This window comes from Oncorhynchus tshawytscha, linkage group LG05 (genome assembly GCF_018296145.1).
Source record: "Oncorhynchus tshawytscha isolate Ot180627B linkage group LG05, Otsh_v2.0, whole genome shotgun sequence".
Classification (NCBI taxonomy): Eukaryota; Metazoa; Chordata; class Actinopteri; order Salmoniformes; family Salmonidae; genus Oncorhynchus; species Oncorhynchus tshawytscha.
In genome coordinates this window covers 49,541,265-49,563,216 of record NC_056433.1, presented here as the reverse complement: position 1 = coordinate 49,563,216, position 21,952 = coordinate 49,541,265, and the positions used below count along the sequence as shown (strand labels likewise).

Here is a 21,952-nt window from a genome sequence, read left to right as displayed (position 1 = left end):
GCTCCATTGACTCCAGACATTGTCAGTGGTATAGGCTGATTGGTGGTGGTGCTCGTGCTTCCTCACGCCTCAATCACACCGACAGTGTCATTGCATTTTGGTACACAAGAAGTACAGTACCAGTCAAAAGTTTGGAGACACCTACTCATTCCAGTTATTTTTTTATAATATATTTTTTACTATTTTCTACATTGTAGAATAATAGTGAAGACAGCAAAACTATGAAATAACACATATGGAATCATGTAGTAACCAAATAAGTGTTCAACAAATAAAAATATGTGTGATTTTTCAAAGTAGCCACCCTTTGCCTTGATGACAACTTTGCAAAATCTTGACACTCAACCAGCTTCATGAGGTAGTCACCTGGAATGAATTTCAATTAACAAGTGTGCCTTGTTAAAAGTTAATTTGTGGATTTTCTTTCCTTTTTAATGTGTTTGAGCCAATCAGTTGCGTTGTGACAAGGTAGGGGTGATATATAGAAGATAGCCGTATTTGGTAAAAGACCAAGTCCATATTATGGCAAGAACAGCTCAAATAAGCAAAGAGAAACGACAGTCCATCGTTACTTTAAGACATGAAGGTGAGTCAATATGGAACATTTCAAGAACTTTTAAAGTTTATTTAAGTGTAGTTGCAAAAACCATCAAGCGCTGTGATGAAACTGGCACTCATGAGAATCGCCACAGGAAAGAAGACCCAGAGTTACCTCGGCTGCAGAGGATAAGTTCATTACAGTTACCAGCCTCAGAAATTGTAACCCAAATAAATATTCCCCGAAGTTTAAGTAACAGACACATCTCAACATCAACTGTTTGGAGGAGACTGCGTGAATCAGGCCTTCATGCTTGAATTGCTGCAAAGAAACCACTACTAAAGGACACCAATAACAAGAAGAGACTTGCTTGGGGCAAGAAACACAAGCAATGGACATTAGACCAGTGGAAATCTGTCCTTTAGTCTGATGGTTCCAACCACTGTGTCTTTGTGAGACATGGAGGAGCTTTGCTGGTGACACTCTTGGTGACTTATTTAGAATTCAAGGAACACAATTCAAGGAACACTTAACTAGCATGGCTACCACAGCATTCTGCAGCGATACACCATCCCATCTGGTTTACGCTTAGTCTGACTATCATTTGTTTTTCAACAGGACATTGACCCAACACATCTCCAGGCTGTGTAAGGGCTATTTGACCAAGAAGGAGAGTGCCGGAGTGCTGCATCAGATGACCTGGCCTCCACAATCACCCGACCTCAACCCAATTGAGATGGTTTGGGATGAGTTGGACCGCAGAGTGAAGCAAAAGCTGCCAACAAGTGCTCAGCATATGTAGGAACTCCTTCTAGACAGTTGGAAAAGCATTCCAGGTAAAGCTGGTTGAGGGAATACCAAGAGTGTGCAAAGCTGTCATCAAGGCAAAGGGCGGCTATTTTGTAGAATCTAAAATCTAAAATATATTTAGATTTGTTTTAACACTTTTTTGGTTACTACACGATTCCATATGTGTTTTTTCATAGTTTTGATGTCTTCAATATTATTCTACAATGTAGAAAATAGTAAAAATAAAGAAAAACCCTTGAATGAGTAGGTGTGTCCAAACATTTGATCAGTACTGTACATTCCTTTCCAATGGAACGCTGCGTTTGCTTTGCAGCATTGCGTTGCAGAAGCAGTTGCAGTGCATTCTGTGTGGTGGACACTTTGGATTTATCAAACGTATGCATCAAATTGTATGCGTAGACAGCTAGACAGAAATGGTATCAGATCGAAGCATCAGAAGTTATGTAGCAAGCTAAGGTGACAACAATGCCTCCCATGGACGTTTCCCAGTTGATTTGAATGTTCAACATCATAGTGTAAGAACACTTTTTAAGCCTCAAAGGTTAAGACAAGTAGTTTCAAAACAAGTCATTTCTGGCTAGCCACAGCAGTCAACTAGCTAGCTAGGTATCTATTTAGCTTTCTAGCACATTCACTAATTTGTTTGAAAACAATTAACAAGCTAGTTAGATACCACATGTTATTGTCAACAATATATGCCAAATAACTGTCTAAAAACCACACGAGGGCAAATCAGATTTGACGGTTCAGACAAGACGCATGGCCAGGAATAAGATTTGTATCTGACTTCAAAGGAACTACAAAGATGGTTTGAAATGTGTCTTGAAATATCCAATTCCATGTGCTTTTTGGCTGTTCAGACTGCAGGAAAAAGAACAGATTCTAATCTGCTATATGCAATAAAATTGAATTTGAGTAACTTCAATGTGAACAATGTTTACGGGTCCCATGCAGTCTAATCTGTCATCAAATCTGTTGTAATTTTCGTTTTGTTTTAAGTTAAACCCTGCAAATTGACTATTTCAATGTATTTACCCAACCAATTAATAGAAACATGCTTCCTTGATGCAGGGCACAAATGTAGAAATGTTATCCTGCAAATCTGTTAATAGGTTTTTGATTGTGGATAGTGTTTTAAGTATTTTTTAAACACCCCAAACTACATTGAAATGTCAATAATGATCTATTTAAAAGCAAGTCTGTCCTTAGAGCTAACACTTATTTTCCATTAAAAGGCCACTAATACATTTACACTAGCTCTGGCCTTCACATCATTTCAAACACAGGTCATTATAATGCAGCATATGGACCTCAACCATAGGATGGAAGCTGAAGTAATACACTGTAGCCTATATTATAGCAACATCTTAACAGATCTTAACAGATTAAACATTATGGAGTCTTAAAGGGAGGCATAGTCAAGGCGAAAATGTCACAAATATTCCAACTTCAATTCATTATTTCTCAATTATGCGTTAAGATACAAATGTCAAATACAGTACCTTCAGAAACTATTCATACCCTTTGACCACATTTTGTTGTGTTACTGCCTGAATTTAAAAATGTATTAAATAAAAAAAATTGCACATTTATTGAAAATGAAATATCAAATATACTTAAGTATTCACACCCCTGAGTCAATACATGTTAGAATCACCTTTGGTAGGGATTACAGCTGTGAGTCTTTCTGGGTAAGTCTCTAAGAGCTTTGCACACCTGGATTGTAAAACATTTGAACATGATTATTTTTCTTCTTCTAGCTGTCAAGTTGGTTGTTGACCATTATTAGACAGCTATTTTCAACTCTTGCCATATATTTTCAAGTCAATTTAATTCAAAACTGTAACTAGGCCACTCAGGAACATTCAATATTGTCTTGTATTCAAGACAAAGTTAATTTATTTGCCAATTGTTTAGGGCAGTTTTACTTTAGTGCCTTATTGCAAACAGGATCTATGTTTTGGAATATTTTTAGTCTGTGCAGACTTCCTTCTTCTCGTCATTTAGGTTAGTATTATGGAGTAACTACAATGTTGTTGTTCCATCCTCAGTTTTCTCCATTAAACTCTGTAACGGTTTTAAAGTCACCATTGGCCTCATGGTGAAACCCCTTCCTCTCCAGCACACTGAGTTACGAAGGACCCCTGTATCTTTGTAGTGACTGGGTGTATTAATACACCATCCAAAATGTAATTAATAACTTGACCATGCTCAAAGGGATATTCACTGTCTGCTTTTTTTATCCATCTACCAATAGGTGCCCTTCTTTGCAAGGCATTGGAAAACCTCCCTGGTATTTGTGGTTGAATCTCTGTTTGAAATTCACTGCTCGACTGAAGAACCTTATGGATAATTGTATGTGTGGGGTACAGAGATGAAGTAGTCATTCGAAAATCATGATAAACACTGTTATCGCGCACATAAGTACATGCAACTTATTATGTGACTTGTTAAGCAAATTTACTACTGAAATTATTTAGGCTTGTCATAGCAAAGGGTTGAATACTTAGTGACTCAAGACATTTCAGGTTTTTGTTCATTTGTAAAAAAACAAACAAAACATAATTCCACCTTAACATTATAGGGTATTGTGTGTAGGCCAGTGACACAAAATCCAAATTTAATCCATTTTAAATTCAGGCTGTAACACAACAAGTTGTGGAAAAAGTCAAGGGGAGTGAATACTTTCTGAAGGCACTGTATGTGTCATCCATCCTTCTTCCAAAGGACCCTTCTGTGGATTAAATTGACTGAAAATCCCCCAAATCATGGTATTTTTTTTGTTTTCAGTTTTGTGAGGAATCGCCCATGGAATCAAATTGTCACAGTCACTTTGGGCGGAGGGATTACCGTTGCGTGGTGGTTTGTGGAAGTATGATCGGCGTACACGCAATTCCTGCAAAAGACTCAGGGAAGTGCAAGTCCCTCTCCCACTCATCAGCCTCTGTGTTGTACACTTGCACGATGCTTGTGACATTGTTTAGATGCCAATTGTACCCTCCAACGATATAGATCTTTTTGTCCAACAAGCAGCAGCCTGCCTCAGATTGCCCTGCTCGCATGGGGCTAACAGTGGTCCACTGGTCATTCTCTGGAATATAATACTCAACCACCAGGACGTCAAAGCAGCGGTCCACATGGTCCATGCGACCGCCCAGGCAGTAAACACGGTCTTTGGCGCTGATCATAGCATGAAGCACTCTGGGCTCGTTCATGGGCGATTTGAAGTCCCATTGGTCAGATGTGGGATCATAACAGTGCAGGGCTTTCTTATCGTCCACCGAGACACCGTAACCCCCTGAGATGTAGAGCTTGTCACCACAGTGAGTTCCTGCATGGCCCCAGATTCTGCGTTTCAGTGGTTCCACGTAGGTCCACTCATTTTTCTTGGGACAGTAGCACTCTACGGATGACAGACTTCCAGTTCGGTTGCGCCCCCCAGTGGCGTAGAGTTGTCCTTGAAGAACGTTGAGCTGGAACTGAATGCGTACCTCCTGCATCGGCTGGATGCGCAGCCATTGGCTCAGGTGCGGGTCATAGCGGAAGCAGACGTTTACCGCCCCTTCGCCGCTGCGGTATTGCAGGTGCTGCCCGCCTACTACGTAAACAAAGTTGTCCAGCACCGATACACAGGCGTGGCTGGAACCTGTCTCCGCCTCCGTTAGTTCCTTGAACTGACGCGCGGCAATGTCTGGAAGATAGAACACCTTACTGCTCACAGTGCGATCATTGTCAGTGTAGGGTGTCCCACCAAAGGTAATGAGCGAAACTACTTCGGAGCGGATCACGGTCCGAGGGGACTGCATCTCGTGCTGACGAAAGGGGAGGATCTGGAAGTTGAAGGCCTCCAGGAGGTACTGCCTGCACAGCACGTCCTCTACCATGATGTCCACCGTCTGCACGCTGTCCACCAGCTCCGAGGAGCGCATGAGGGGGAATCGTACGTGGCAGAGCACTTTGTCGGCTCCGGTCCGGCGGGCCTCGTCATGCTGCAGCCAGCGGATGGCAGCGTGGAACAGGTCGATCTCGCTGCAGTTCTTCAGCTTGTTGCTCTGCAGGAAGAAGACCAGGCGCTCCATGGGAATGTGCAGGAAGTCCTCCTCCTCAGCGATCTGCAGGAAGTGGCGGAAGGTAAAGGTGTCCACAGACTCCTTGAGGGAGGACAGGTTGAAGGTGGTGGCCATCTGGCCAATGTTGAGGCAGGTCTCTACGCTCATGGCTGACTTGAGGAACTCCTCGCAGAGCTCCACGACTGGGACCATCTGGAGAAAGACAGCTGCTCCCAGTACATCCTGAATGCAGTCCAGGTCAAGTGTGACGTCTGCGCTGTAAGCAAAGTCAATTATATGTTTCAGGCCGCGGGCGGACAAGCCTTTCAGCTCAATGGTAACCTTGTTTGACTCCCTCATGCCTCCGGTGAACATGGCTCTGCAAGGTAAGTGAGAAAGCCATTTAAATAACTGTCTTTTTGTTAAACTTGTTTTATTGATTTCCCCCCCATTCTTAACAACATATTAATCTGAGGTAAATTAGACACGGAACCACTCCCCTACTTGCCATGCAACATCAGGACAAGAACATCAGATTATTCATTTAAATATATTCACATTGCACATTGTACACCTGTAATGTTATTATATCCCTCCCTATCAGTCCCACATATTGTACCAATTCCTCTTACTTTCTCTCCACTACGCCTCTCATCTGACTCAGCTCTTGATGTATCATCATTTCACACCAAAGCCAAATTCACCAACACAATCACACTCTTCCCCTCACCTCTACATCTGTATCATGATTTGATTTGTACGTCTCTTTACCTGGGTCTCTCTTTTACCAGTCAGTGTATCACTATAGTCAGAGAATACATCCAGTGTCAAGTTCTCTCAAATCAGTGCAGATGAAAGGAAAGGAGACGAGTAGCAGAAGCCATTTTGGAGACACAGCGTCAGTCTCACCTGAAGTAGTCACTGCAGGAGGCCAGCACTGCCTTGTGAACCTGGAAGCGCTCCTCATTGATGGCCAGCACCACATCCAGGAGCTGCCCCTGGGCTCGCAGGACCGACAAGCCCTGCAGGAGAGTGGCGCTATGGCTTGGGGCTGAGAACGTGCAACGCAGGGTGCTATTCTGGTTAGCCATACTGGAAGAGAAAAGGCCTATCACTATCAGTTTATCAGAATAGGGTATTTTTTTTAAGTATTTCCACGTATCTTCTGCCAATTAAGCTTCTAGGATACTTGTCAGAGTTGACTGATCCTGTTGTAGCATCAGTGACAGTGCTGAGCTCTTGCTCTCCTGCACTTTGTCCATCTGTTTTCCCAGCAGCTGCATCATCACCCTCATCTCAACTCCCTTTTCTTTTTAATTATTCAGCTGCTTCCTTTGAAGAAATGCCTTCTTTTGTATTCAGAGAACAAAGCCTGTGTTGATGGGTGATCTATATATCCCTTAAACACTAGAGAATATCTTGAATTGTTCACCACTTTCAGGACAATTTAATCTCACAAGATATTGAGTGAGGATATGACCGTCTCAATGGATAATAGTACTATAGGCTGCCTATCTATGATACCTGGGGGGAAATTATAACTGTCAATCACAATTTATGTTGAAACATTATATTTTGTTAAATAGAATGAAGTTGCCTACATATTTATCCAATATATAGCCTACATGCGGGAAGTGGTGTGTCAATTATTGTGGTGACTTACAGTATGACTGACTGTGCCTCTGGTAACTGGCAGAAGGCTAGTCAGTTTCATGTTTCAAGCTTATCAATTAAAACTAATGAAATCAAATAATTATGACTGCTTGGCTGTTTTGAGACAAATTCTTGATTGGGTTTGGTTGACAAAACACAACTGAAAAGTTATATATTTTTACTTTAATTTTGTTTTGTTTTTAAAGTCAAACTAAAAACTAGCTATAGGCTACATTATCATCAATAAGTGGCGGATTCAATTCAGTACGCCATAACATTTTTCATTTGAAGCTGAAGAAATAGGGACTTTGCAATGTGTTGCGGTGCTGCACCTGCTAGAGGAAATTTGCTTATCCAGATGCATGAGGGGGCTAAAGAGGGGCGCTAAAGTTTTAGTTGTATGTCCCTATATAGAAATAGCAAAAAAGTTCAGATGATTGAGTGACAGGTTGGCGCATAAAAAAATGGGTTTCTCCGCTGCGTCACACAATGGGCAGAGTACACCGCGGAGTGTGTAGGGGGCCTATGGAAAGCCACGGGGGCAGTTAGGTGTGAATCCTTTGGGTTTCTATAGAACGTGGGAAAAACACTTCTCATCTTTGTGATACGCTAAGTGAATAACGTAATAACTGTAATATTTGATTTACAAGGGCGGGGTTAAGGTTACCAGTCAGGCCCTGTTGAGGATGCAGTGTTGGATCCCTGTCTGTCTCCTTCCTGCTCCTCTGCTGTTCCTATGGGGGGCGCTCTGCAGGAGTGTCTGCCCTGTGATGGGGTGTATGAGGTTTTCATCCGGACATTGACTGACACTGATTATGACCGAGCTCTCTCCGCAACCTGGAGAGGAGAGGGTGTGCTCTGACCCTTTCCCCGGGCTTGGAGAGAAAATGACCACACCACAAAATGTTCCTGGGTGTGACATGGAAGTCTAGAGACAACCCCAGTGGGAGGTCTGGTGTATCGTTCTGGAGAGAATTCTCCCTTACCTGCATCAAAAAAGGTCAATGCGGAGAAGTTTGTGCCCCCGCATCGCCAAAAGGTTAGTGGACAGCTGAACGTTCGATTTCAATGTTTATCAATGCCCCATGAAATATATATTCATCAGTGAAGTTACTGTTAATCACAACATAGTCCCCCATTAATTTAGAATGTGTGGTTACAGAAATGTGTGTAATTCATTAAATACAGCCTAATACCATTCTCATTCTCCAAGTGGAAAAGTTGTTTGGAGAGCACACAAACTGCGCAACATTTGTGATTTATTTAATTGCGTGTACCAGTTAACTGCCAATTTCTTAATTGTCTTTGTTTGGAGAGCATGTGTCCGTTTTCTCCGTCATGTTTAATGGTGTGAAATCGCGCACTTTAGCGTGCATAGATATACCTGGCCTGCGCGCCAAGAATAGTTCACTTTTGGTACCTCAAGCGTAACCTGTATCCAAACCTGTGCTTTACTGGTTAAGGCAGGTTTTGCCTGATGAGAGCCTTTTTATTTTGCATGCTGACATTTTTATATATTTGTAAATATCACCGTCACCTTTGAAACACCAGCGCTGTGTCAATAAACCCAACACGAATTTGCACCTCTACCTGCCTCCTGCTGAATATTCGTCTTTACGACTGCTAGAAGGCCAATATTTTATGCTGATACGCGCAGCGGATATAGGTTACAGATTTTGCGCCAACCTGTCACTTTAAAAGCACTCAATGATCTCGGAGTCTCTGCATTTGAACTTTATGTTTATTGTGGTGTAACGTAATATAAGCAGAATTCAATATAATTCCAATACAAGAACCCCCCCAAAAAAATAGCCCTTCGCCGATTTCAACTGCCCCCTAAATCCCTTTATCCTGGAGCGGTGTCTAACTTTGAACGTAACAATGTTACGACAGAATTCCAAACAGGTAGCCTAACATTCTTTCTTACTCATACCTTATCACTGGCAATATTTAGTCTAGGATGTAGCCTACCATGGATACAATGTACAATAAATGAATCAATCTGCAAAGCTATGACAATTCATGCAAAAACAAAAAAGGCCAGTATCCTCGGGAATTTCTTGAAAATCCACCCGAATGTCCTCTCGCCCAATGTTTCACATTTATACATTTTTTAATTCCTTACCCGATATGTTCTCCTGGGAGTCATGTAGGCCTATCACATGCCCATTTATCTCTGGCTGCCTTTTGGTCTACATACAGTTTTCCCATATTGATTTCACCACGAGTGTCATCCTCACCTGTTCTGCGGACGATTCGAGGCGAAATCCCCACCATCCGACTCCGCCATTTTCTAATGTAGCAGTAGGTCAAAGGCATAACAAAATAAATGCATCAAGCCTATCGATAAGCCAATTATGTTACTTTCCCCCGTGCTAAAATATGGTGATCTCTGCACCAGATGTAAATGTTCTGTTGTGCTGGGACTTTTTTCGGGTTTGCACTGAGCGCGCGCGCAACTGTACTTTTGTGAATGCAAGGACGTCTAGGTCTGGGAAAACCACTGCACAGATATAACAAGGAACAGAAGTGTAATCAGCTAGCTAGACGGATTCCACAGCGATTTGCATTTGCCTGTGCATTTCATAATATATATATATATATATATATATATATATATATATATATATATATATATATATATATAAATATATATATATATATTTAAACAGGCGTATATGTCGTTTTGGACTTCTGTTTAAGGCATTTGTTAAGATTACACTCGGCTGTTATTGCTGATGTAGTAGTCGGGCTAGCTAGTATGCTAGATAACCATCATAATGGTTTGGTTAGCTAGCCAATTTAGCTAGCTAGTGTCGTCAACCAGATTGGCATCTGAATTCGAATTATTTAAAGTGTAATGCAGTTGATTGATAACAATGGTATGACTGAACATATATTCAGCATTAGATGAGCATTATAACATGATTGTAACCCAAAATAAATGTGGAATGGCATGTACAGTGAACACACAAAAATATAAACTCAACACCTAAAGTGTTGATCCCATGTTTCGTGATCTGAAATAAAAGATCACAGAAATGTACGATATGCACCAAAAGCTTATTTCTCTCAAATGGTAGTGAGCATATCTGGTATGACAAGATAATCCATCCACCTGACAGGTGTGGCATATCAAGAAGCTGATTAAACGGCACGAACATTACACAGGTGAACCTTGTGCTGGGGACAATAAAAGGCCACTCTATAATGTGCAGCTTTGTCACACAACACAATGCTACAGATGTCTTAACTTTTGAGGGAGTGTGCAATTGGCATGCTGACTGCAGGAATGTCCACTAGCGCTGTTGCCAGATAATTTAATGTTAATTTCTCTACCATATGCCGCCCCCAACTCCATTTAAGAGAATTTGGCTGTATGTTCAACCGGCCTCACAGTTTGCAGATGCCAACTTTGTGAACAGAGTGCCCCATGGTGGCGTTGAGGTTATGGTATGGGCAGGCATAAGCTACGGACAATGAACGCAATAACATTTTATCGATGGTAATTTGAATGCACAGAGATACCGTGATGAGATCCTGAGGCCCATTGTCGTGCCATTCATACACCTCCATCACCTCAAGTTTCAGCATGATAATGCAATACCCCATGTTGCAAGGATCTATACACAATTCCTGGAAGCTGGAAATGTCCCAGTTCTTCCATGGCCTGCGTATTCACCAGACCAGAAATGTCACCCATTGAGCATTTTTGGGATGCTCTGGATCGACGTGTATGACAGCATGCTCCATTTCCCGCCAATATCCAGCAGCTTCAGACAGCCATTGAAGTGGAATGAGACAACATTTCACAGGCCACAATCAACAGCCTGATCAACTCTAGGCGAAGGAGATGTGTCACGCTGCATTAGGCAAATGGTGGTCGCACCAGATACTTACTGGTTTTCTGATCCACTCCCCTACCTTTTTTAAGGTATCTGTGACCAACAGATGTATATCTGAATTCCCAGTCATGTAAAATCCATAGATTAGGGTCTAATATATTTATTTCAATTGACTGATTTCCTTATATGAACTGTATTTTACATGACTGTATTTTTTAAACCTTTATTTAACTAGGAAAGTCAGTTAAGAACAAATTATTATTTACAATGACGACCTACCAAAAGGCAAAAGGACCAAACACACATCACGACAAAAGAGACACCACACCATTGCATAAAGAGAGACCGAAGACAACAATATAGCATGGCAGCAGCACATGACAACACAGCATGGTAGCAACACACATGACAACAACATGGTAGCAGCACAAACCATGGGCACAGACAACAGTGCAAAGGGCAAGAAGGTAGAGACAACAGCTTGTTCCAGTCTCTAGCTGCAGCGAACTTAAAAGAGGAGGGACCCAGGGATGTGTGTGCTTTGGGGACCTTTAACAGAATGGGACTGGCAGAACAGGTGTTGTATGTGGAGGATGAGGACTCCAGTAGGTATCTCAGATAGGGGGGAGTGATGCCTAAGAGGGTTTTATAAATAAGCCTCAACAAGTGGGTCTTGCGACGGGTATACAGAGATGACCAGTTTACAGAGGAGTACGGAGTACAATGATGTGTCCTGTAATGAGCATTGGTAACAAATCTGGTGGCCGAATGGTAAAGAACATCTATCTGCTCGAGAGCACCCTTACCTGCCAATCTATAAATTACGTCTCCATAATCTAGCATGGGTAGGATGTCATTGTCGGTGATCAGGCCTACCACTGTTGTGTCATCTGTAAACTTAATGATGGAGTCTTGCCTGGCCATGCAGTCGTTGGTGAACAGGGAGTACAGGAGGGGACTGAGCACGCACCCCTGGGGGGCTCCAGTGTTGAGGATCAGCGTGGTAGATGTGTTGCTACCTACCCTCACCACCTGGGGGCGGCCTGTCAGGAAGTCCAGGATCCAGTTGCAGAGGGAGATGTTTGGTCCCAGGATCCTTAGCTTAGTGATGAGCTTTGAGGGTACTATGGTGTTGAACGCTGAGCTTTAGTCAATTAATAGCATTCTCACATAGGTGTTCCCTTTGTCCAGGTGGGAAAGGGCAGTGTGGAGTGCAATAGAGATTGCATCATCTGTGGACCTGTTTTGGCGGTATGCAAATTGGAGTGGATTTAGGGTTTCTGGGATAATGGTGTTGATGTGAGCCATTACCAGCCTTTCAAAGCACTTCATGGCTACGGACGTGAGTGCTACGGGTCTGTAGTCATTTAGGCAGGTTGCCTTCGTGTTCTTGGGCAGAGGGACTATGGTGGTCTGCTTGAAATATGTTGGTATTACAGACTCAATCAGGGACATGTTGAAAATGTCAGTGAAGACACCTGCCAGTTGGTCAGCACATACCCGGAGCACATCTGGCCCTGCAGCCTTGTGAATGTTGACTTTAAAGGTCTTACTCACGTCGGCATAGAGAATGTGATCACACAGTCGTCCGGAACAGCTGATGCTCTCATGCATGCCTCAGTGTTGCTTGCCTCGAAGCTAGCATAGAAGGGATTTAGCTCGTCTGGTAGGCTCGTGTCAATGGGCAGCTCGCGGCTGTGCTTCCCTTTGTAGTCTATAATAGTTTGCAAGCCCTGCCACATTAGACGAGCGTCGGAGCCGGTGTAGTACGATTCAATCTCAGCCCTGTATTGACGTTTTGCCTGTTTGATGGTTTGTCGGAGGGCATAGCAGGATTTCTTATAAGCTTCCGGGTTAGAGTCCCGCACCTTGAAAGCGGCAGCTCTACCCTTTAGCTCAGTGCGAATGTTGCCTGTAATACGTACACTGAACTGTGTTTGATGTGATCAGGGGTGTATTCATTGCCGATTCTGTGGAAAAACGTTTCTTAAACGGAAGTAAACAGAACAAATGGGGATAAACATACCTGAATTTGTCCAATAGAAACTCTAATTTAAAATTGTTGGACTAATGATTACATCCTAGATAAGCTAGATGCAGACAAGATTGTGCAAGGCGGTATTGAAGGTGTCAATGTCACCTCATAGGGAAAATTGGAGTATCATGTAGTAGCCTAAACCTATCAATGTTCTCTCTGTTTCGCTCTCTGGCTGTCTGCCTCTCTGGCTGTCTCTGTCTGTCTCTCTGGCTCTCTCTCTCTGTCTGTCTCTGGCTGCCTCTGCCTGTCTCTCTGTCTCTCTGGATGTCTCTCTGGCTGTCTCTCTGTCTGTCTCTGTCTGTCTCTCTGTCTCTGTCTGTCTCTCCATCTCTCTTTGTGTCTGTTTCTCTTTGTCTGCCTTTCTCTCTCTCTCTCTCTCTCTCTCTCTCTCCCTCATGCTCTCGCTCTCACTCTCCCTCATGCTCTCGCTCTCACTCTCCCTCTCACTGTCTCTCTTTCTCTGTCGGTTTCGTGCGAAACTGAATGCAAATCAACAATGACCTTCCTTGGCCTTCGGTCCTATGTGATTCTTCTATGTAATTGCTCCTAACTTTTCCTTTTCTTTATTCTTTCTATCTAGGTGATATTGCCAGCTGCAATGATGACCTGACAGTCAAGAAATACTCATGTTTAGGGAGGTCATTTGCAGACTTTAAATTGTAAGCATTGTGCATCTCACTTTTGTGTTGTATAGTTAGAAGGAAATTCTGGTCAGTTTACAAATGTTACAAAGGCTAAAGACTGTATTATTCGTAGGTTTCTGGTTTGGTTTGGGTGTGTTCGCCTCTGGGCATCGGTCAGAACGCAATGATGGCAAGACTTGTAGGGTTGTAGTTTCCTGAAAGAACAGACAGTAAATAACAGGACAATATGTATAGGGCTTTGTATAGGGTTATGGGTTGATCAGTAGGAAGGCTACTGTACCACTGATCCATAACTGTGGATGTGGAAAGGTGATAGTGCTTCTGTGTGGTTGACCTATATAGGAGGAAGCAGAGTGCAGAGTGCCAGGAATAATATCAGGAATAATATACAGAAATTATACAATGACATTACTTGACACCATTTACAATATAAACTGTAAAGGCATCGTTTACTACACAGTTTACTACGCATAAAGGGACTAATCTAAAGCACCACTAGGTGGCAGTAGTAACACATGAACGGCTAGGGCATTGCTACCTAACTGAATTGTGGAATCTCACTGAATCCCGGTCACTCTTTGGCAAGAAAGGAGATCCACGAAGTGAACTGAATCTCTAAGCCTGAGTTCTCGTCAAGTAAAGGTAAGGATGGCTCACCTAGGGAGCTCTACATTCACAATTCCACTTAGTTCAGGAACTGTAACTCTAAGCCAGATGCCGGATGTAACTCTGTGCCAGATGCTGGATGTAACTCTAAGCCAGATGCCAGATGTAACTATGAGCCGGATGCTGGATGTAACTCTGTGCCAGATGCTGGATGTAACTCTAAGCCAGATGCCGGATGTAACTATGAGCCGGATTCTGGATGTAATGCTGTGGTGGATGCTGGATGTAACTCTAAGCCAGATGCCGGATGTAACTCTGTGCCAGATGCTGGATGAAACTCTAAGCCAGATGCCAGATGTAACTATGAGCCGGATGCTGGATGTAACTCTGTGCCAGATGCTGCATGTAACTCTAAGCCAGATGCCGGATGTAACTATGAGCCGGATTCTGGATGTAATGCTGTGGTGGATGCTGGATGTAACTCTGAGCCGGATGCTGGATGTAACTATGAGCCGGATGCTGGATGTAACTCTGAGCCAGATGCTGGATGTAACTCTGAGCCGGATGCTGGATGTAACTCTGAGCCGGATGCTGGATGTAACTCTGAGCCGGATGCAACTCTAAGCCGGATGCCGGATGTAACTATGAGCCGGATGCTGGATGTAAGGCTGTGGTGGATGCTGGATGTAACTCTGAGCCGGATGCTGGAAGCTGCATGTAACTCTGAGGCAGATACTGGATGCTGGATGTAACTCTGAGCCGGATGCTGGATGTAATTCTGAGCCGGATGCTGGATATAACTGTGCAGGATGCAACTCTGTGCAGGATGCTGGATGTAACTCTGAGCCAGTTGCTGGATGCAACTCTGAGCCTGGATTCTATACTGGTTGTCACATCCAGCATCCAGCATCTAGCTCAGAGTTACAACCCCTACTGTTAATAGGCTCACTAGACTTGTAGAAACGTACACAATATATACAAAAGTATGTTGACACACTTTCTCTCAAATTAGTGGATTTGGCTATTTCAACCTCACCCTTTGCAGACATGTGTATAAAATCGAGCACACAGCCATACAATCTCCATAGACAAATATTGGCATTAGAATTGCGTTACGGAAGAGTTCAGTGACTTTCAACGTGGCACCGTCATAGGATGCCACCTTTCTAATAGGTCAGTTAGTCAAATTTCTGCCTTGTTAGAGCTGCTCCGTACAACTGTAAGGGCTGTTATTGTGAAGTGGAAACGCCAAGGAGCAACAACGACTCAGCCGCGAAGTGGCAGGCCACACAAGCTCACAGAACGGGACCGGCGAGCGCTAAAGAATGTAGCGCATAACATTTGTCTGTACTGCCTCCCGAGCGGCACAGCGATCTTAGGCACTGCATCGCAGTGCTAGAGGCGTCAATACAGACCTGGGTTCGATCCCAGGCTGTATCACAACTGGCTGTGATCGGGAATCACATAGGGTGGCACACGTGGGATTGTTCATCAGGAGCTTCATGAAATGTGTTTTCCTGGCCAAGCAGCAGCACACAAGTCTAAGATCACCAAGTGCAATGCCAAGCGTCGGCTGGAGTGGTGTAAAGCTCACTGGTATTGGAGTTTAAAAAAAATATATATATATTTCACCTTTATTTAACCAGGTAGGCTAGTTGAGAACAAGTTCTCATTTGCAACTGCGACCTGGCCAAGATAAAGTAAATGTAACAGTAAAACTTTAGACCGTCCCCTCGCCCATACCCGGGCGCGAACCAGGGACCCTCTGCACACATCAACAACAGTCACCCACGAAGCATCGTTACCCATCACCCCACAAAAGCCGCGGCCCTTACAGAGCAAGGGGAACTACTACTTCAAGGTCTCAGAGCAAGTGACGTCACCGATTGAAACACTATTTAGCGTGCACCACCGCTAACTAAGCTAGCGTTTCACATCCGTTACACAAAGCAGTGTGACACAGACAACAACACAGAGTTACACATGGAGTAAACAATTAACAAGCCAATAACACAATAAACAAGTCAATGACACAGTAGAAAAAAAGAAAGTCTATATACAGTGTGTGCAAAAGGCATGAGGAGGTAGGCAATAAATAGGCCATAGGAGCGAATAATTACAATTTAGCAGATTAACACTGGAGTGATAAATGAGCAGATGATGATGTGCAAGTAGAGATACTGGTGTGCAAAAGAGCAGAAAAGTAAATAAAATAAAAACAGTATGGGGATGAGGTAGGTAAATTGGGTGGGCTATTTACCGATGGACTATGTACAGCTGCAGCGATCGGTTAGCTGCTCAGATAGTTGATGTTTAAAGTTGGTGAGGGAAATAAAAGTCTCCAACTTCTGCGATTTTTGCAATTCGTTCCAGTCACTGGCAGCAGAGAGCTGGAAGGAAAGGCGGCCAAATGAGGTGTTGGCATTGGGGATGATAAGTGAGATATATCTGCTAGAACGTGTGCTATGGGTGGGTGTTGTTATCGTGACCAGTGAACTGAGATAAGGCGGAGCTTTACCTAGCATAGACTTATAGATGACCTGAAGCCAGTGGGTCTGGCGACGAATATGTAGCGAGGGCCAGCCGACTAGAGCATACAGGTCGCAGTGGTGGGTGGCATAAGGTGATTTGGTAACAAAACGGATGGCACTGTGATAAACTGCATCCAGTTTGCTGATTAGAGTGTTGGAAGCTATTTTGTAGATGACACCGCCGAAGTCGAGGATCGGTAGGATAGTCAGTTTTACTAGGGTAAGTTTGGCAGCGTGAGTGAAGGAGGCTTTGTTGCTAAATAGAAAGCCGATTCTAGATTTGATTTTGGATTGGAGATGTTTAATATGAGTCTGGAAGGAGAGTTTACAGTCTAGCCAGACACCTAGGTATTTATAGTTGTCCACATATTCTAGGTCGGAACCGTCCAGGTTGGTGATGCTAGTCGGGCGGGCAGGTGCGGGCAGAGAACGGTTGACAATCTTGCATTTGGTTTTACTAGCGTTTAAGAGCAGTTGGAGGCGACAGAAGGAGTGTTGTATGGCATTGAAGCTCGTTTGGAGGTTAGTTAGCACAGTGTCCAAGGAAGGGCCAGAGGTATACAGAAGTATACAGGAGTGATGAAGCACGCATCACTGTCTGGCAGTCCGACAGATTAATCGGGGTTTGGCTGATGCCAGGAGAACGCTACCTGTCTGAATTCATAGTGCCAACTGTAAAGTTTGGGGGAGGAGGAATATTGGTCTGGGGCTGTTTTTTATGGTTTGGGCCAGGCCCCTTAGTTCCAGTGAGGGGAAATCTTAATGCTACAGCATACAATGACATTCTAGACGATTCTGTGCTTCCAACTTTGGGGAAGGCCTTTTCCTGTTTCAGCATGACAATGCCCCCATGCACAAAGCGAGGTCCATACAGAAATGTTTTTTAATTGTAATATTTGTATTTAACCTTTATTTAACTAGGCAAGTCAGTTAAGAACAAATTCATATTTACAATGATGGCCTACACCAGCCAAACCCGGATAACGCTGGGCCAATTGTGCGCCACCATATGGGACTCCCAATCACGGCCGGTTGTGATACAGCCTGGATTCGAAAAAGGGTATGTATGTTTTCATGGAAGAGAAGGAAATTTGTAAGTGACCCCAAACTTTTGAATGGTAGTGTATATAATTTATGTGAGAGACAAGATTCACAAATTCTACAGCACAACGGCAGAGTCATGTCTTCAGTGTAAAACTAACAATAACTCAATAATTCATGCTTTCTGGGAGTGCTATAAGTCCAGAAATTATGGGCAGAGTTAGAAAGCTGGCTGACAGAAGTTTTACAATGTAAATGTATTTTAACCAGTCTATGTGCATATTTCAAGACACGGCATATGGGTGTGCGGTGGGCTAATGGGCCCAATGGGCTAGACAATATTATTTTTGGCAATTATATTGAAGAAGTTAGGGACGCAACTTTGGTTTTAGAAGTGGGTTGGGGGACATAACCTGGCAGGGGGTCCTCCCTCATAATTATTTCTGGCATCTAAACTAATTTCCTGCCTTTCTACTTGGGCTGTCTCTGACCAAAAACATCTTGGTCCACCAAGAGTAGTCTTTTCTTTCGACCAATCGATTGGTTGTGTATAGACACACCCTATGTGTTTTAATAAAATCAACAAGGCTATATGTCCTGAACTCATCTGATGCTTTAAGCTCGCTGTTTGATTCAATAATGAAGACACACAAATGATTCAAGAGGGAGCCAGAGATGAAGATATCCTAACCAGAAAAAAAAACTGTTCTCGACCCTCCTTATGCTCCTGAAGTTGCCGGTAATAGGCTACACCAGTGGTCGGCAACCTTTTTCATTTGGAGTGCCAATTTATCTTACCATTTCTATCAATCTGTGTGCCAGCGGTAGGCTATTTGTGTAAGGGATAAGAAGTAATCATGCGTTTTATGACATTTCCACTGGATTAGAGCATTACATTTTCCCTTTCATGCTGAGTGGTTATCGAAGAGAACGGCTAATATTGTTCAAATACTTTGAGGAACTGATTTTGATTTTAAAAACAAAAGACGAGTGTAGCATAGGTTGAGTTCTGTAAAACACATGTACACTCCAACAATGAGAAAGGTAAATGACTAATAATAATATATTGAATGCATTAACAGAAATGACCATAACCAAACAAACATTGCAGATGAGAAATCCTGGGAATTAACGGTAAATGTAGGCTACTACTGGTGATGTATGTAATGGAGAATTAATAGACACAGCAAACAATGCACACAATTAAGTTATTATGAAACAATGAATAACCCCAAAATGGCGGGAGTGTAACGATTTTCGTGGGGTGAAAGAGGAGAACCAAAGTGCAGCATGGTATGTATCCATAATACTTTTAATTCAGAATGAATACACGAACAAAAACAACAAAACGATAACCGAACAGTTCTGACAGGTGCAACAAACACTAACCAAAAAAGAATCACCCACAACTCAAAATGGGAAAACAGGCTACCTAAATATGGCTCTCAATCAGAGACAACGATAGACAGCTGCCTCTGATTGAGAACCATACCAGGCCAAACACATAGAAAAAGAAAACCTAGACCATACAACATAGAATACCCACCCACATCACACCCTGACCAAACTAAAAATAGAAACATACAAAGTAATCTACGGTCAGGATGTGACAGTACCCCCCCAAAGGTGTGGACTCCGGCCGCAAAACCTAAACCCATTGGGGAGGATCTGGGTGGGCATCTGTCCGCGGTGGCGGCTCTGGCACGGGAAGTGGACCCCACTCCACCATAGTCTTGGTCCACTTACGTGGCGCCTTTGGAGCGGCGACCCTTGCCGCCGACCTCGGACTGGGGACCCTTACAACGGGCCCCAAATAGACGGGAGACTCCGCCAGCGCTGGACAGGCGGGAGACTCCGGCCGTGACGGAGTGGAGGGCGACTCCGGCAGCGCCGGAGTGGAGGGTGACTCTGGCAGCGCCGGAGTGGAGGGTGACTCTGGCAGCGCCGGAGTGGAGGGTGACTCTGGCAGCGCCGGAGTGGAGGGTGACTCTGGCAGCGCCGGAGTGGAGGGTGACTCTGGCAGCGCCGGAGTGGAGGGTGACTCTGGCAGCGCCGGAGTGGAGGGTGGCTCTGGCAGCTCCTGACTGACGGGCGGCTCTGGCAGCTCCTGACTGACGGGCGGCTCTGGCAGCTCCTGACTGACGGGCGGCTCTGGCAGCTCCTGACTGACGGGCGGCTCTGGCAGCTCCTGACTGACGGGTGGCTCTGGCAGCTCCTGACTGACGGGCGGCTCTGGCAGCTCCTGACAGACGGGAGAACCTGGAGAGAGGAGACGGAGAAACAGCCTGGTGCGTGGGGCTGCCACAGGACTCCCCAGCCTGGGGAGACCTACAGGATGCCTGATGCGTGGAGGAGGCACCGGATGGACCGGGCTGTGGGGGAGCACTGGAGCTCTGGTGCGTAGCCATGGCACCACTCCTCCAGGCTGGATGACCCCTTTAGCCCGGACCCTCCAGAGTGCAGGCACAGGTTGAACCGGGCTGTGGGTGAGCACTGGAGATCTGGTGCATACTACTGCTCAGCACGGGCGGAGTGCAGGCATATGTTCCCATCTGTGTTTTTAAAATTTTTAAATGTAATATTTTTATTTATGTTTTAAAATAAATTTTACCCCCTTTTCTCCCCAATTTTGTGGTATACAATTGTTAGTAATTACTATCTTGTCTCATTGCTACAACTCCCGTACAGGCTCGGGAGAGACGAAGGTCGAAAGCCATGCGTCCCCCAAAACAAAACCCAACCAAGCCGCACTGCTTCTTAACACAGCGCGTATCCAACCCGGAAGCCAGCCGCGCTAATGTGTCGGAGGAGACACTGTGCACCTGGCGACCTTGGTTAGCGTGCACTGTGCCCGGCCTGCCACAGGAGTCACTGGTGCCCGATGAGACAAGGATATCCCTACTGGCCAAACCCTCCCTAACCCGGACGACGCTAGGCCAATTGTGCATCGCCCCACGGACTGTTGGCTGCGACGGAGCCTGGGCGCAAACCCAGGGTCTCTGGTGGCACAGCTAGCGCTGCGATGCAGTGCCCTAGACCACTGCGCCACCCGGGAGGCCCCCCTTCTGTATTTTACACCTCCAGCAGAGGAACTACATTTCTGAGTACATGTTATTCAGTTTCACTGGCATATAGTACGATCTATGGATGGTCTTAAACTGCATTAATTTATGTCTGAGATTATATGAACATAATCAATAACGTTACATTGCTATACTGACTCTAATAAAAACTCACATTGCGCTGTCAAGAAACGTTTGGCCGCTAGTTTCATCATTTAATTCAGGTCTAGTGTGAGTGAGGCAAAAATAATACCTACAGTTAGTGAGCTAGCTAGCTAATGTTAGCCAAACAGCCTACCCGACCACATGACCGCATGGTCATAAAGCACACAGATGACCCTTTTTTTGTATCACAGTGCAATGATAATGTCATGCCCTGACCATAGAGAGCCCTTGATTCTCTATGGTGTTGTAGGTCAGGGCGTGACTAGGGGGGTGTTGGTACTTGGTATGGTTCCCAATTAGAGGCAGCTGATGATCGTTGTCTCTAATTGGTGATCCTACTTAAGTTCTCCATTGTTCCCACCTGGGTTGTGGGATATTGTTTATGTTTGTGCTGGTTGCACCACGTAAGTCACATTTTGTTGCTTGTTTATTGGTTTTGTTTGAAAGTTTCACTTAAATAAAAGATGTGGAACTCCGAACACACGCTGCGCCTTGGTCTGCCTATTATCAGCACGGTGACAGGTAAAACTGGGGGGAGGGCAAAAATGCAATTTTAGAACGTGGGGGGTCATATCCCACCGTCCCCAGTCAAATGATACTCCATCTTTAAGAGAATGGAAGAATCAAATGCTTTATTATTTAAATATGGGAAAAAAAATCTGTCTACAGACAGAAACAACATAACACAATTTGAAGTCACATGGGGCAGAGCATTAGAAGGCACTAAAGCCGAAACGTCTGATGCAGTGAAAATAATGAAAAACATTGAATAATGAAGTACTGTAAGCTTTATGCGACATCTTTTTGAGTGCCAACCCATTACACCTCTTTGTTTGTGTGGGAACATGTGGGTCTGAGCAAGTGTGATGCCACTAATGTTTGTGGAAATGTATGTAAATTAAGTTGTCTGTTTTTGCTTATTGTCAAGAAAATAAGTTCAATCAAATATTTTAAAGAAATACATCAATGC

The 21,952-nt window shown here is 44.1% G+C and overlaps 1 protein-coding gene across 2 annotated transcripts; it reads right to left on the bottom strand.

Annotated features, from left to right (window-relative positions):
- Positions 1–3,952: 3,952 nt before the first annotated feature.
- Positions 3,953–9,546, bottom strand: LOC112251789 (kelch-like protein 26). 2 transcript variants are annotated; one of them, XM_024422726.2, is made up of 3 exons: positions 9,291–9,546; positions 6,307–6,489; positions 3,953–5,776 (listed from the first exon to the last, which is right to left on the bottom strand). In XM_024422726.2, exons 1-3 carry the CDS (start codon positions 9,338–9,340, stop codon positions 4,195–4,197), a joined length of 1,815 nt encoding a protein of 604 aa, XP_024278494.1. In that variant the 5' UTR covers positions 9,341–9,546; the 3' UTR covers positions 3,953–4,194. The 2 variants fall into 2 exon arrangements, with proteins under 2 accessions (XP_024278494.1, XP_024278495.1); XM_024422727.2 differs by lacking the exon at positions 6,307–6,489.
- Between the last annotated feature and the right edge of the window lie 12,406 nt (positions 9,547–21,952).